At 45.6% G+C, this 17079-nt stretch overlaps 1 protein-coding gene across 1 annotated transcript in view; it reads right to left on the bottom strand.

Moving 5' to 3' along the window:
• The window catches only part of UBE2M (ubiquitin conjugating enzyme E2 M), a 35414-nt gene that overhangs the window by 16422 nt on the left and 1913 nt on the right, over positions 1-17079 (bottom strand). The window contains exons 2-4 of the mRNA XM_077457744.1: positions 9502-9596; positions 1649-1687; positions 435-538 (exon numbers count right to left, since the gene is read on the bottom strand). Coding sequence (XP_077313870.1) covers positions 435-538; positions 1649-1687; positions 9502-9596 — 238 coding nt within the window. The remainder of the gene's footprint in view (positions 1-434; positions 539-1648; positions 1688-9501; positions 9597-17079) is intronic.

Genomic DNA, 17079 nt, shown 5'->3' with positions numbered 1-17079 from the left:
TGGTTTCGTACGTGCAAAATAAATCCTACAAGAAATCCACTGAATGAATAACTTCTCGTTTTCTCTGCCTCTGCTAATTTTTCAATTAGCAACATTCTAAGCTCTCTGTTGACTACAGAACACATCCCTCATGTTGTGGAAAAGAGAAGAGGGAGACATTCTGTAGTCCTGTCCTAAGGTGACAACACTGCTCCTAAACATTACTGAGTGAGCATTTTCACCCTAGGACAGACAGGGTGTTGCTGGTAGGATTTCTAGGTGAACATAAAAAGGGAAAAAAGTCCTAAAGAAAAAAGAAAGAAAACTAATGCATCCAACATATGCAAGGACTGGTAAACCGTAACATGTTAAATTTTTATCCTCAAATGTATATGCATCTTCATGAAGTCTGGTTTCAGATTTAGTCTGAATGCTGTTGAGGTTCATCCACTTACCTTAGAATATTTAGGCAGACGTTACCCTCTAGATCTATATTTGGATGATATACCATTGTCTCACACTTCACTTTTGGTGGATCGTGAGGGTAGCCCTGTCCCACCTGCAGAGGAGAGACAAAAAAGTGTGACTGTATGAAAGCCAAACCTGTATTTTGCTCACTTATAAAGTAACAGGCAATGAGAGACAAAAATGTATCATTGGACAGCAAATACTATTCAAACACTTAGGGGTGGATTTATAAGATTTTGGACAGCTATTTGCCCAAGTTCACATCCATTCGTACTGTGCACAAGTGGCAAAAAAATGTAAATGTGCTGTTTGAATGAAAATCGTTGATTTAAAACAGAAAATATTGCATCTGGCCACTAGATTGGTTTACATATTATAGGAAATTCCTGTGAAACTTGGTTCCATCTAGTGGCCATTGTTTTAAACCAATGACTAACATTTGAACTGCACAGGCTATGGATTTAACAGATTTTCCACCATTCGTAGTAAAAGAACGGTGCATGCACAAAGCGCGCTGTGCTTTCCGAGTGGCCTGGCGGCGGAGGAAGGAAGAGGGGCAAATTTCACAGCGATGTTGCCGCAGCAAGATCTCTCATAATCGAAGGCAGGTACCTGATAAGCGGAACTTCCACTTTTGGGTGGAACTCTGCTTTAAGACTCTGTTCCCACTAGGGCAGGGGTGCTCAACCTGTGCCTCTCCAGCTGTTGCAAAACTACAAGTCCCATCATGCCTCTGGGTGTCATGCATGTGGCTGTCGGAGTCTTGCTATGCCTCATGGGACTTGTAGTTCTGCAACAGCTGGAGAGCCACAGGTTGAGCACCCCTGCACTAGGGCAATGTAAAGATATAGCGAGTTGGAAAACGTACCTGCACTATGTTGAGACCTTCCTGCCAGCGTGTAAAGTCACACAAAAGCCACTTCGAAACTGTGCAACTTTGGAATTGCACTAGTGGGAACGCAGTCCAATGGGTTAATTATAACAAAATGCGCAGAATCATAACCAGTACATGCTTCAGGGCAGTGCTGTACTGGCACCAGTGGGTCTGCAGCACCTGATGGGGGTGATGCTTTGCAGACCACTTTCAGGGCAATGTGGTGCAGTACAAAGAGAACCATTTCCACTGTTGTGTGCCAAGACTAAAACGACATGAACATTAATCTGATACCTCGTATTTCTGTAATTATGTGTAAGAACTCACCTTAAAACTGAAGACAAATTTGCCACCCTTGTAAAAGCCCTTTTAATAAAAAAAAAAAGTTATGTCAGCAACATGATTGAACAATGTGAGAACACAACATATGTACAGGGAATATGCAGAGAAGAAAATTAAAGAGCATTTAATGCAAAACTTTTTTTTTACCTTTGGATAGCATAGTAATTTTATTTTATTACACGTATTTATATAGCACTGACAATTCATGCAGCGTTTTACATACAGTACATTCACATCACTCCCTGCCCTCAAGGAGCTTACAATCTATGGTCTCCATCTCTCCTGCATATTCAGTATATACATGCTAGGGTCAATTCAAAAGCCAACTAACCTACCAGCATGTCTTTGGGGTGTGGGAGGATGCTGGAGTAACCAGAGGAAAACCACACAAGCACATACATGTAGGTAGTCCTGTGGTTGCGACTCAAACTGATGATCCCAGTACTGCAAGGCAGAAATGCCAACCACTAAGCCACTGTGCTTAGTCACTCAATTTTATTCTTAAAGGGGTTGTAAACCCTCTTTTTTTGTTTTGTTTTTTAAATAACAAACATGCCATACATACCTCCACTGTGCAGTTTTGCACAGCGTGGCCCCTGATCATCGTCTTCTGGGATCCCCCAACGGCGCTTGCGGCTCCTCTCAGCATCGGGAAACCCCCTAGGAGAGGCGCTCTCCGTGGGGGTTACCGCATGGGCACGCCCGAGTCCAGCATTTGCATCCATAGACGCAGAATGCCAGTCTCGGCCCTGCCCCCCGGCGCTATTGGATTTGAATGACAGCAGTGGGAGCTAATGGCTGCGCTATCAATCTATCCAATCAAGAGCCGAGAATCCTGGGGAGAAAGGTAGAGGGCGTCTCTGCCATGGGAACGAATGGGCTCGGGCAAGTAAAACGGGGGGAATGGGGGGCTGCCCAGTCACAGAAGTTTTTTCTCCTTAATGCAATAGAATGCATTAAGGTGAAAAAACACAAGGATTTACAACCTCTTTAATTCCCCCACCCTCATCTGTTTTTCTGGGTTGTTCTTGATTCCTATACTCACCTCCCAAGCCAATCCAGGATTGTCTCTTTGCAATCTGCTGCTCAGGGATCACAGTCTGGGTGATCCCTACACTGCCATCTTGGTTCTTCTAATAAGAACGCGCCTGCCTCTTCCAGGTTCTGACGGGTGGCTCCTGAAGGCACTGGCTCCGCTCACTGGCAGCTGTATAGTCCATCCTCCTGAAGTTTGCTGGGATGTGTGAAGGGGATATAAAGTATACACACCATAACATAAATCTAACAGGGATTCACAATGAGGAGGGGGAGGAAGTTCAAGGCGCTAAAGTGGATCTGAAGAAGGTCCCCTTTGTAGGTCGCCATAGATGGATCTAGAATTGTTCAAGGGGTTGTAAAGGTAAATGTTTTTTCACCTTAATGCATTCTATGCATTAAGGTGAAAAAACATCTCACACTGCCGGCGCCCCCAGTCCCCCCGTTTTACTTACCTGACCCCTCGAAAATCCCGCGCTCGCCCCCGCCGTCCTCTTCGCCACTCAGCCTGGCCGCTGATTGGCTGGAGTGGATGGATTGAAAGCAGCGCAGCCATTGGCTCGCGCTGCTGTCAATCACATCCAATGACGCAGCGCGCCGGGGGGCGGGGCCTTGTGATACAGCGAGCGGCTACAGCCGCCGGCTGTATCACGGGAGCGCGCCCGCAGTGCTTCTCACCAATGCGAGGGAGCTCGCATTAACGTGAGAAGCACCTGCGGGAGGAAGCTGAGACAGCCGCCGAGGGACCCCAGAAGAGCAGGTTCGGGGCCACTCTGTGCAAAACGAGCTGCACAGTGGAGGTAAGTATGACATGTTTGTTATTTTAAAAAAATAAAAAATTTTACTTTACAACCCCTTTCAGTTCAGCGAGGGCAGGCCGAATTACAATTCATCCATGGACGTTCCTGCTCGAGAGTCATTCGAATGATCAGCTTCTCTCAAACGGGAATGTTGGAAAATTTTAAATTCGATTAGCGCATACAGCCAATGGGCTGCAACACTGATCAGTGTATTCTGACAGCAGAGGAGTCCTCACTGTCACAATAACACAACAGGGAGGATTTTTCCATCCACCTCACATCTTTGGATGGGAGAACCCATTTGTGTTTTTTTTTTAATCAGCTTAGCCGACTGAAGAAAAAAACAAAAACAACCAACCAACCATGGCTGGCTTAAGGCGATTGTAAAGGCAGGTGTTTTTTTGTATCTTAATGCATTCTGTGCATTGAGATAAAAAGCCTTCTGTGTGCAGCAGCTCCATCTCTATCCAGCGATGTTGCACAAGAGACTTGGCTGCCAGGGACGCTCCCTCCTCATTGGCTGAGACAACAGCGAAGTGCCATTGATCACTGCTGTCAAAGTCAACGAGCCAATAAGGAGAGAGAGGGAGCAGGGCGGGGCCACCGCTCTGTCTCTGAATGGACACATGGAGCTGTGGCTCGGCTCAAGTGCCCCCCATAGCAAGCTGCTTGCTATGGGGACACTCAACAGGAGGGAGGGGCCAGGAGTGCCAAAGAGGGACCCAAGAAGAGGAGGACTCAGATTGCTCTGTGCAAAAACATTACAGAGCAGGCAAGTAGAACTTGTTAGTTATTTTTGTGATCACTTATAAAAAGGGGAAACAAATTAATTTAGAATGTACTCTATCTATACACAAATGTTTTGACTTTTCATTTTTAACTGAATGGGTTCTTTTTTTTTTTTCTTTCCTAAAAGGTGAGGGTTTACAGCCACTTTAAAAAGGCAGATTTTTTTTTTTTAAGCAAGCATGTTATACTTAACTGTTCTGTGCATTGGTATTGCACAGAACAGCCTCAAAACTCCTCCTGCCAGCGCTCCAGGCGCCACCTCCGGCCGTGTGCCCCCATAGCAAACAACTTGCTATGGAGCCTCCCAAGCCACTGCTATGTCCATTCACAAACAAAAAGTGGCTCGGCCCTGCCCCAGGCTCTCGCTCCTTATTGGCTCACTAGCTGTGATTGACAGTCAAAGGCTCTCACTGTTTTCTCAGCCAATGAGGAGGAAGAGAGAAGGAGAGCGGCTACTCTCATGCACATCGCTGGATCCAGAGGGACCTCAAGCAAGTATTAGGGGGCATGCTGCACACAGAAGGTTTTATACCTTCATGCAGTCTATGAGTCCTTACAACTACTTTGACCCTTTACTTTCCTTATCCTCCACATTTGTACATTATGCCCTGTATGAGCTGTATTTAGTGCACCCCGTTTAAACTCGTTTTAACCAAAAAATAAAAATAAAAAATAAATTGTAGCAAAAAAATGACATCCCCCTTGTGATGTCTACAAAAAAGGCAATTTGTGGGGGTTTTTCAAATAGATTGCTTACCAAAATAAAGGCTGGAGACATGGCTGGATGGGGGAGTTTGTTTGAATAATAAAAAAATACATTAGTGTTTGTGGTGCTCAAATGCAGTGAAGATCCCCTTTAAGTTATATTTTTGCTATATTCAATTTTTTTGTTCGTATTATTTTAAATGTCGTTTTACCTTTATATTTTTGAGAACACTGTAGTAATAATTTCCATTACATCTACTCTGTCAGCTCCAGGAGTCGTGCCCCCAGTTAATACACTCTTGGGTTAGGGTTGCCCCCCCACACTGTCTATACTGATAGGAAAACGTTTCTGGCTTACAAATCGGAACACTGCAGGCGGGAAGATGACAATTTCATGTTGTGAATGTTTCATCCTTTGCAGCCGAATGAAAGCTCATTTCTCCCGGCGCTGCCTAATGTTTCTGCAGATAAGGCGAGCTGGCGGGCTGTACGTGGCTCACCGCCGCCGAACACAAACTAAAATCTGCACAACAATAGAAGTAATTCTGCAGCCATTCCACCTTTTTTTCTGGATGGGTACCAGAGAGAAAACATCGAGTTCCTCGATCAGGTCACCATAGTAACACAAGGAACACTCCGCTCTACCTCTGCTGTTCAAGAAACAGACAATCAGCTTCTCTTAAAGGATTAGCGCCCGGCCGCTGCAATAACAGGCTGTGCGGCTGCTGGAGGAATCAAAATTAAAGCATGAATCTAAAAAGCAGCAACCTTGATAAGGCTCGGATCCTGCTCATCGCCTACCAAGTTTGAAACGTCTGGCTTAATGCCCAACTCCAGAAACAAGTAAAAATCCTCTTCCCCCGCACTGCAAAGCTTAAATGCTCACTTATATCCAGGAGACTGGAATAAGCTGTTTTACTCAGACAGCGTTCCCCTACATTCCAGCAGTGGGCTGGAGTTTCATGTCCAATGCAGGGCTATGGACTCTGCATCAGTCTTAATGATTTCAGATGGCAACCGACCGCCGGAGCATAGGGAGGAAACAGCTGCAAGTCTTGTAGTGCAGAGGAGCCTACAGAAGCAGGGGATCAGGTAAGTGAGCCTTACACATGCAGCAGCCCTTGCTGCCCCTCTGAAAATCCATCCACAATGGACCTCTTTTCAGAGGCGTTTGACAAAATGCCGCCTCTTTACTACCCCATAAAAAACACACTACCATGTGACATCTACATGCATTGCATACATTTGCAGTGTGACCCCGTTCATTTGAATGGTTTGCATCAAACAGTGGTGCTGCCCAGCAAATGCAACAGGGCAGTAGAAACGTGGCTCCACTGTCTTGTTTTTACCACCCTGCTGACAGCAAGTGTTAAAGAACCATAAAAGTGCTTTTCCTGATCCCCCTAGACTAGTGGGTGCCAAATGCGGCCTTTTGCCAGCCTTTACACGCCCCTTGAGGCATTATTCCTTCCACTGACACCAAACAATGGGGCACAATTCCTTCCACTGACACCAAATGGAGCACAATTCCTTCCACTGACACCGAACAATGGGGCACAATTCCTCTCACTGACACCGAACAATGGGGCACAATTCCTCTCACTGACACCAAACAATGGGGCACAATTCCTTCCACTGACACCAAACAATGGGGCACAATTCCTTCCACTGACACCAAACAATGGGGCACAATTCCTCTCACTGACACCAAACAATGGGGCACAATTCCTCTCACTGACACCAAACAATGGGGCATAATTCCTCTCACTGACACCAATGGGGCACAATTCCTTCCACTGACACCAAACAATGGGGCACAATTCCTTCCATTGACACCAAACAATGGGGCACAATTGCTTCCATTGACACCAACAATGGGGCACAATTGCTTCCATTGACACCAACAATGGGGCACAATTGCTTCCATTGACACCAACAATGGGGCACAATTGCTTCCATTGACACCAACAATGGGGCATAATTCCTTGCACTGACCACAAAAAGGGAAGGTTTTTACTTTCCTCAACGTTTCCCATCATTTGCATTTCAGTCTGGAGAACATACAAATGCTCGGAACGGCACAAATCTGAAATCCAGAGGAACTTTATTGTTCACAGAGGTCAGAAGAAAAAACAACGTGTTTCAGGAACTCAAACTCCCCAGTAGGGAAGCACTAAGGAGATGAGTCCAATGTGGTCCGTGGGTGGGCTTTACAGTGACAAAATTGCTTTAAAGTCAGGATGGTGACAACACCATTTAAAGAAGTTACCATCCAGACTGGAGACCAACCTTTCTGTGAAGGGTGGCCCCCAGTCTGCTTTCCGTTGAAATATTGATGAGCATGACCGCTGAGACCTTCCTCTAACTTGCCTGAAATGGCTCGAGCCCCCACAGCCTCAAACACGTAAAGAAGAAATCCCCATGCATTGTAATAGGATAACCCTTTCATGACTAAGCCTATTTTTGGAATTTGGTGTTTACAAGTTAAAATCCATATTTTTTGCTAGAAAATTACTTGGAACCCCCAAACATTATATATATTTTTTTAGCAGAGGCTCTAGAGAATAAAACGGCGATTGTTGCAATATTTTATGTCACACGGTATTTGCGCAGTGGTGTTTTAAACGCAACTTTTTGGGAAAAGGGACACTTTCATGAATAAAAAAAAAACAAAACAGTAAAATTAGCCCAATTTTTTTGCGAAATGTGAAAGATAATGTTACGCCGAGTAAATAGATACCAAACATGTCACACTTTATAATTGCGCGCACTTGTAGATTGACGACAAAGTACGGTACCTAAAAATCTCAATAGGCGACGCTTTAAACATTTTTTACGGTTACCAGGTTAGCGTTACAGAGGAGGTCTACTGCTAGAATTATTGCTCTCGCTCTGACGATCGCGGCGATACCTCACATGTGTGACTTGAACACCGTTTACGTACGCGGGCGCGACTTCCGCATGCGTTTTCTTTGCTTCGCGAGCTCGCGGGGACGGCGGGCGCTTTGAACATTTTTTTTTTATTTTTTTATTTATTTTATTTATTTTTAAATGACTAAATTGTTTAAAAAAAAAAAAAAAAATTTGATCACTTTTATTGCTGTCACAAGGAATGTAAACATCCCTTGTGACAGTAATAGGTGGTGACAGGTACTCTTTATGGAGGGATCGGGGGTCTAAAAGACCCCCCACCCCTCCTTTACACTTCAGTGTATTCAGATCGCCGAAAACGGCGATTCTGAATACCGGATATTTTTTTAAAACCGGCGCCATTGGCAGCCGAGTAAACGGGAAGTGACGTCATGACGTCGCTTCCGTGTTTACGATGAGGAGACTGGAACGAAGCCGATTACGGCTTCGTTCCAGTTCCTCCCCAGCAGCCAGAGCCGACGGATCTTTAATCGGTGCTCCCGATCGAGCGGGAGCACCGGTAACAGCGGCGAGAGGCGGCGGGAGGGGGGGGCGTCCCCTCCCGCTCCTCCGGCATAACAGCCGAGCGGCTTTTAGCCGCATCGGTTGTTATGCCTGGATAGCCAATCGCCTGCTGTAAAAATCGGTACCGGGATGATGCCTGCAGGTGCGGGCATCATCCCGGTATAACCCCCGGAAGCCGAGTACGCAGATGTGCGTACGCTCGGCGGGAAAGGGATAAGCATATAAGGTACATTTGAAAAAATAAATAAAAAGTTCAGGGTTAATGCAAATTGATTGCTGAATAATTTTGTTGTTTTTTTTATTTTTATTTTTTTTAAAGGGAAATCTGTACATGGCATGTCTGTAAACTAAGAACCCCATTTTTTTTTTTCAATAGAAATGGGAAGGGTTGGATCCTATGTCAGCTGTGTCTCTCTAGGGAGAATTCCTGCTTACTTCCCGTCTCAGTGACACATAAGAGGTTGCTGGGGGCTGTACTGCCAATTTTCAGTATCCTCCATATATTCCTGCAGAGTGGGGTCTCCAAATGTTCTAAACAAAGGGCCAGTCTACTGTCCTTCAAACTTTAGGGGGGCTGGATTGTGTATAGTGGAAGTAAACAATGCCCCATCTTTGGTACTAGGGAGATAAATAATTGGTGTCAGTGGCAGAAATAGACAAACAAAGCACCCCATTGTTGGTGTCAGTGGCAGCTATAGTGCCTCATCATTGAGGTCGGTGGCAGGAATATCGCCCCATAGTTTATGTCAGTGGAAGGAATCATGCCCCATTATTGCCATCAGTGGAAAGAACAACTCAAGGGCTGAACGGCACTTTGCCCCTGGGCCACAATTTGGAGACCACTGCTGTAGGGAATCCACTAAAGGCTGGCGAGGATCCTTAAAGCAGAGTTCCACCCAAAAATGGGACTTCCACTTTAAGAAACCGTGACCCGCTGACATACCACATTTGGCATGTCGTTTTTTTTTGGGGGGGGGGGAATGCTGGCGCCACAGAGGGGAGGGTGAGAGGAGCGGAGTTCTACCTTATTGTCAGTGGCCATCCTGTGTGAGATCTTGATCCTCAGACACCTACCTCATCAGGACAGATGACTAGCTTGAAATTAAGAAGGTCGTCATGGTCGGAGAACTCTATTTCGCACGTCTTCGGCAAGTTCAGCTCATTGATATCTGCAAAACAATCAGCAGCGGCGTCAGTGCAGCAAAATCCATTCCGTTTCTCAGGACAGAGTGGCGGATGTGTTCAAAGTGTCTGAAGATAGATCTCTTCTTGCTGCCCACTACAACCAGGCTCCACCGTCCATTCTCCCTCCTGCTGCATCAGAGGGAATTGGAGCATCTGATTGGCCGCCATGGTCAACAAGGACAGGTCTTTCTTTAGGCACTAAGACAGACCTGCTGCTTTTTTTTCCCCCTTCTCTCATGTAGTGACATGAGCAAAAAACTCAAAACTCTCTGGCTTTATATATTCTGAAAGGTAAATATTCTCACTATGGTCTGAAATTCTTCTAAAAACACACGTGAAATGTACAACCAGACCAACGGTTGTGATTCAGTTCAGCCCGTTTTGTGATCTGGCTACCCCTGCCCAGGCTGGGACCTCCACAGCGGCAACTTAGCTTGATCTAGAACACACCCTCAACCAGTGAAGGAGCAGCAGCATACTGAGGAGTCATCCTTCTGCTCACTCCTCTTGTAAGCACATGTGCACTGCAGTAAAGACTGACTCCTAGCACTGAGCTTTCTCATCTATATGCAATCCAGCCCATCTCTGCCTTCGTGTGCTCAAAATTTTAAGGGGGGGGGGGGGGTGCGCGCAAACAAACTGACAAATACTGAACCTTCCCTATCAACTGCAGCCTCACTGTGCCTGTCAAATGCATCCACTTGTGCCCATCACATGTAGCCACTTGTGCCCATCAAACGCAGCCATCACTTCACTAACCCCCCCCCCCCCCCACAATGCATGGGCCACCACCACTGACAGACAGTACCCTGGCATTCCCGTTGTTAAAATAACGGTTTTAATAAATCCCGTGTTACAATGAAGGAAGTGCCTCGCTTTTTAAAACAAAACATGGAACTTTATACCGACTTTCACAGTACAATACATGCCACTCATGTGACTGCTCGGCCAACCTCATGTCTCTCCTGAGTCCCGACGTCAGTGGGGAATTCTCAGCCCCGCCCGCTGACTGTAGCTAATAGCTATCAGATCAGAAGAGAGGCGGGCGGGGCTGAGAATTCCCCGCTGACGTCAGGACTGATGAGAGGAGAGAGGCGGGCCGGGCACGGCAGTCACATGTATTGTACTGGGAAATTCGGTATGAAGTTCCATTTTTTTTTTTAACACCACATACAGCGGGGCACTTCATTCATTGTAACACGAGATTTATTAAAACACAGTAATTTTACCAATACGCCCGAAGTGCTCTCCTGGGAGGGACGTCACCTGGCAATGAATTTTCTGGCCGTATGCATCGATGCTGCATCGGGGACACCCAAATTGTGATGCGTTGATTAATTTCAGCACCCCTACTATTTTTATGTGTACTTACATCTTAAGCAGGCTTACTTTGCTTTCTTGTCATGCTAAAACCGTCAGCTGCTGACACTTACTAGAAATGCTAGGTGCCTGGTACCCCCTCCAGCACTACTGTATCGGTAGAAGATAGAACCACAGTGAGTGGTGGAGAATGCGGGCATGCAACACATCTGGAAGGGTCGGAAGCTAGGAAAGACTTCAGGAGACCAGAGCTCTGCAGGAAAGAAGTGAGCACCTGCCAGAGAGGTAAGTCTTCTTCTGAAACCAACTTTTTATTTTTCACTCTGGCCATACCCACCAGTGTGAGCCCTTTTAAAGTTTGTAACACTGGAGGAGTTACATTGGCTTCCCGAACATACAATTGCTATCCTGTCCTACAGACTCCTGCTAGGTGAACAGTCCAAAACTAGCATTAACCCCTTCCTGTCCACCCTGGCACGCCCTTTAAACGTTTCTAATGCCCAGGGGGCGGGAAGCGGCAGAAATATGGCCACAGTGATTGGCTGTCACAGTGGTCACATGGGACCCAGTTTCTAAAGTTTATTCAGGTCCGAGAGCCGTTCCCAGAAGCACAGTGTTTTTCATGGGAACGCACTCCTAGCACAAAAACATTGCCCGCCCAGCAACACTTATGTTTTGCCATGTGGGCGTTACAGCCCAGCTTTTTGCCGATGCACACGGGTTACTAGGGCATAAAGGGATTAATGGCGGCTTTAAATTCAACGCTTGTGAACACAGGCCTTGGTCACATGCAGGCGTTGAAAACAGGCGGTTGTGTCTTGTTTTTACCCTTTCCGACAGCCCACAAACACTATCTACAATTCTTACAACAGTGAGCTGATGGAGGCATACGCACGGCAGCGTTATAGCCATGGTGAGGTAAAAATAATTGAAGAGTGATATGAATGTGGATCACTCTTCAGAGAACACTGCTAGCATAAATGAGGCCTTATGATGGCCATACAGTTAAAGCAGTAGTAAACTTTGTAAAAGGAAAAAAAATTCTCCTGCAAGGCAATGTCATAATGTGCTAGTATACATCGCATACTAGCACATTATGAAAAACTTACCTTGAAAACAAAGTCCTCCAGCATCGCGCGGTTACTGCTTCCATCTTCACCCGGTCTTCCATCTGGGTTCAGGGACTATGGCTATCTGACTGGCCGAGCCGCGATGACGTCACTCCCACATATGCACACGCAGTCACCGTTTACGACACAGACCTCTGAAGGAACGGCATGTATATGCTATTCCTTCAGAGCGCATGCGCCGCTGACGTTACCCGATGCTGCTCCATGGAGATATTCATTTTATCTACAGCTAAGCTTTATTATAAGTTACCTGTAGGTAAAAATCACTGAAATGACTTTATACCACTTTAATGATCTGATGGAACGATCCTTCACAGAAACAGATAATAGTATAAATAGTATGAGCAATTCTACTATGTATTGAAAATACACTTTTTGATCATTCTCAACAGGAAATTCAATTGTGGGAAAGTAGACCAATAGGACTGTTACTGTAAAACTTAAGTGATATTAAAGTCTTTTTTTTTTTGTTAAAAATAATAAAAACATGTTATACTTACCTCCTATGTGCAGTGGGTTTGCACAAAGCAGCCTGGACCCTCCTCTTCTTGGGTCCTTTGCTGGTGCTTTTGGCCCCTCCTCTCCAGTCAAGTGCCCCCACAGCAAGCAGCTTGCTATGGGGGCACCCGAACCACTGCCCTGTGTGTCCATTCAGACATGTAGGCGTGGCTCGGCCTTGGCCCCACCCCCTCTCATTGGCTCACTGACTTTGATTGACAGCAGCTGGAGCCAATGGTGCCTGCTGCTGTGTCTCAGCCAATCAGGAGAGAGAGAGAGTCCCCGGCCTTTGTGGCCCTCCTGCAACATCTCTAGATCAAGCAGGAGCTCTGGTAAGTATTAGGGGGGCTGCTGCACACTGAAACTTTTTATTCGAATACATAGAATTCAATAAGATAAAAAAAAAAAACTTGTGACTTTAGAACAACTTTAAAAGCAAAAGTTTTTTTTTCTATTTTGGAGAGTAAGGGAAGGTTATAACCCGTCTGGTTGGTTTTTACCATTTGTGTCCCACAGTGTTAATTTTGGCATCAAATTTCGAATTAGTTTTAGCCCAGCTTCACACTGACTGCAGGAATGAAATGGTGCTAACTTGCTGGGTTTCATTCCTGCATGTCAGTCCTGACATTGGGGGCGATTTCAGAGACATCTGTGCGGGTTTCTGCATAGATAATGGAAAATCGCACCCTCAATTTGCCAAAAGTAGTACAGAAACTACTTTTGGGAATCGGTGTGGCGTCGCACCGATTCGGACACTGCCATTTCCAGCAATTGCCACCGATTTGGTATTTCAAATCACATTAATGTGAACCCAAGCTTAGTGTTAGTCTTTTGACTAAAATGCCATTTTAGTCTTCTGAAATTGTTTTAGTTGTATTTAGTCAACTAAATCTCTGATAAAACGTATGTCAAGGGCACTCAGATTTTCAGGACCAGGCATTGGATGGATGAAGTGGTCTTCAAACATTTAGGGCTGCACTCAAAGAGGGGAGCAATCTCTAATAGAAAACAAATAAAAGAAAAAATGCGCCTCCAAGTGCAGAATTAAAACTTTTAATATCCCCAAACAAGATTAAAAACACTTACAGAATCAAGGATAAGAAGAGGCATAACCATGAATGTATGAAGCAGGTGATGCGGCATCAGGAGGTCCCAGTGGATCATCACAGCTTTCCAGGGATAACGATGCTGGTTGTCGTTCCCTCCGCTGACGTCATTTCCGGGATTCATGCTCCACGCTGACTCAGACGGTGCGATTGCTTCACCAGTGTTCCCAGAGCCTGGGGTATTCACCTGCTGGTTATCCTGGGACCTTCTGCTGCTGCATATCGTTATCCCTGGTAAGCCGTGATGATACACTGGGACCTTCTGATGCTGCATCACCTGCTTCATACATCCATGTTATGCCTCTGAGACCCCATTCACACCTGAGCGTTTTGTAGCTTGAAGCCTGAAGCTACAAAACGCTAGAGGGGGAAAAAATCTATTATTCTCAATGGAGATGGTTCACATCTCCACTCCATGTCGCCTGAAGCTGAACGCCTGAAGCTCAAACAAGTTCCGGACCCTTTTTTGTCGCTCGAATTGAGCAGATTTGGGCGTTTTTCTTCTTTTAACATTGGTGACCTTTTGCCCTGCACAAAATCGAGGCAAATCGTGGTAAATTTAGGCAATTTTCTGCTTGAAAACGCTACGCTCAGGTGTGAATGCAGCCTTATACTTGATTCTGTAAGTGTTTTTAATCTTGCTTGGGGATATTAAAAGTTTTAATTCTGCACTTAGAGGCGCCTTTTTTTCTTTTGTTTTCAACTAAATCTCTGGTATATTTTAGTCAACTGAAATCATTTTAGTCGACTAAAATCTAATGGGTGTAGTTAAAGAGGAATTAAACCCTGATGAGTTTACTTCCTCTTTCATTCCCTGCAAAGGCAAAGCATAATGGACTACTATGCATCGCATAGTAGCCCATTATGTGTCACTTACCTGACACAGGAGCCAGCGAAGTCGCCGATGTCCCCTGTAGTCCGCCGCATCCATCTTGCATGCGCACGGGAGCCGACACGCGCGGCAGATCCATTGTTGGAAATGCTGCGCTCAGTGCGCCTGCGCGTCGCTGTCTACGGCGCAATGCGCCGTAGACAGCGGTGCCTGTCTTCAGGCAAATATCTCCTAAACCGTATAGGTTTAGGATATTTCTTGGACCTACAGGTAAGCTTTAATCTAGGCTTACCTGTAGGTCAAAGTGGTTTGTAAGGGTTTACAACCACTTTAAATTGTAATGCGTTATTTAAGCATTTCTCTACAATTTCCAAACTCATTGCTGGAGTTGAAAATCTAATATTATTTATGGTATTAAAGTGGTTGTAAACCCTTACAAACCACTTTGACCTACAGGTAAGCCTAGATTAAGGCTTACCTGTAAGTCCAAGCAATATCTCCTAAACCTATATAGTTTAGGAGATATTTGCCTGAAAACGGGCGATGCATAGTAGTCCATTATGCTTTGCCTTTGCAGGGAATGAAAGAGGAAGTAAACTCATCAGGGTTTACTTCCTCTTTAAGGTTTGAACATGCACTACAGACCAGCGTTAATTTTGACATCAAATTTTAATTTAGTTTTAGTCATACTCTTGACTAAAATGCCATTTTAGTTTTATTCGTATTTTAGTCATCCGAATTGTTTTAGTTGTAATTTTTTAGACTAATATAGTATTAATTTAGTCAAGGAAAATCATGCTGGTGTCCCATTACAGAGATTTCCCTATACTTCCTGTCACATAGCCAAAGCAGGAAGTGAGATGAAATCCCTGCAAAACAAGGGTCACCAGAACTAATGTCTCCAGTCAAAGATTTCCCCTCTAATCCTGTTTTGGCAAAAACCCAAAACTTGAGATTTTCTTTCACTTTTGCTGGTAATGGTAAATATGATCAATATGATAAATAGTGGAGGGTGACTCTCCCTAATGAGGGCACAAACAGTACTAAAAACCTGACAGGGGTTCTAATCCCTCTCCGCTCTATCTAAAACTAAAAAAAAAAAAAAAAAGAAAAAGAAAAAAAGGTGCTGTCTTCAGTTCTATGTTGAGGCCTCTTGCACACTGATGCCTATAGAAGCAAGGTACTGTATATGAAATGAATGCATGTATGTATGGCCAGTGTGACTCCCCTCCCATGGTGGACACAAGTGGTGTCTTCAGTACTGGCTGCTCAGGAATGCCGGGTGGTGGGGGCACGGCACACCTCCTGATGAAGGCTTGGATTGTGAAATGGACCAAACTCAGGGATGAAGCTTCCACTTTAAGGAATGCTCTACCCAGACTGAGACTCTTGTGGAACTACAAATCCCAGCACAGGAGAATCTGGATGGATATATGTGTCCCTATGTGTTGGAAGTTAGGCAGTGGGACCACATCTCGCACCCGACACTCTGCCGAGTCATACAGGTGGGTATATTGGAGAGGGAAGTTTACCATTAATGGATCGGACACAATTCCTAGCTCCAGTCCTATTTAGGGAGTTGGGTCACCGCCAGTCTCCTGCCCCACTTGGCAGCCATTGCCCGGCTTTCAAGGAACTCCAATGCTGAGCGAGTCGGGATAGTCCGTCCCAAATTGGAGACTCTGCCGCCTGGAGCAAGAACTACAAGTCCCACCAGGAGGAACTATCAGGGAATTCTATCTACTGCATACGCGTTCTTCCTGCAGGGAGGCACTCCTCAGCCCCCATTTCCATTCAGCTATTGGAGAAATACCCAGCAGAGGGAACTACCAAGGCATGCTGGAAAATGGCACCACCCTTCTGTTTTGGAGAACTTTACCAATCGAATGGGCCACCAATCCTGCTGGTGGAAAGTGACCACAGACACTGTACCACAGCAGGTCCCGCTCTCACCGTTCTGGGCGCGATGCTGTGTGCCATCCTGACAATGATCAAGTTGCCAGCTATTTTGTCAACCGATTTCTAGCTTGGCCTAGTGCACTCTGTGCAACCAAGGGGAACTGGTTAGCCAGACATGCTGCAACTTGTAGGAATGTGGTGGTCTCCCAGCTCTCAGGGGACTACAACTAGACTACACTTACCCCTGGCATGGTGGGAATTCCTCATCACATCAGCTGGAGAATGAGCCGAGCCCTTTAAAAAAGATGAAGAATATGGTTGCCACAGTGCCCCCTACCAACAGCTGTCAGTATCACAGGGGGCAGTGTTCTCACTCCGCCCTGACCCAAGATCTGGGTCTTGCTCAGACTTGTAGTTATCAAAAAGCCGCAAGAAGAATGGTGGCTTCCAGCATTTTATTCTGGGTAGCCAGCTTTAGAACTACAAGCCCCAGCAGCAGGCATACTGGATTCCCCCCAATAAGCATGAAGGGGAGTTTTCTTATTGCCCAAAAAATGCAACCCTGTCTCCATATAATAGGGTGTGGCTATCACAGCACTTTACTAGTGGCCACCCACTGTACTGCAGGGGGATATGGCTACAACAGCGCCCCTAATGGTCATCTCTGTAACGCAGCAGGGTG

The sequence above is a fragment of the Lithobates pipiens genome, unplaced genomic scaffold (genome assembly GCF_037356315.1).
Source record: "Lithobates pipiens isolate NorthernLeopardFrog02 unplaced genomic scaffold, aLitPip1_a1.2 Scaffold_27, whole genome shotgun sequence".
In the NCBI taxonomy this organism is placed as follows: Eukaryota; Metazoa; Chordata; class Amphibia; order Anura; family Ranidae; genus Lithobates; species Lithobates pipiens.
This window is presented reverse-complemented; position numbering and strand designations above follow the sequence as displayed.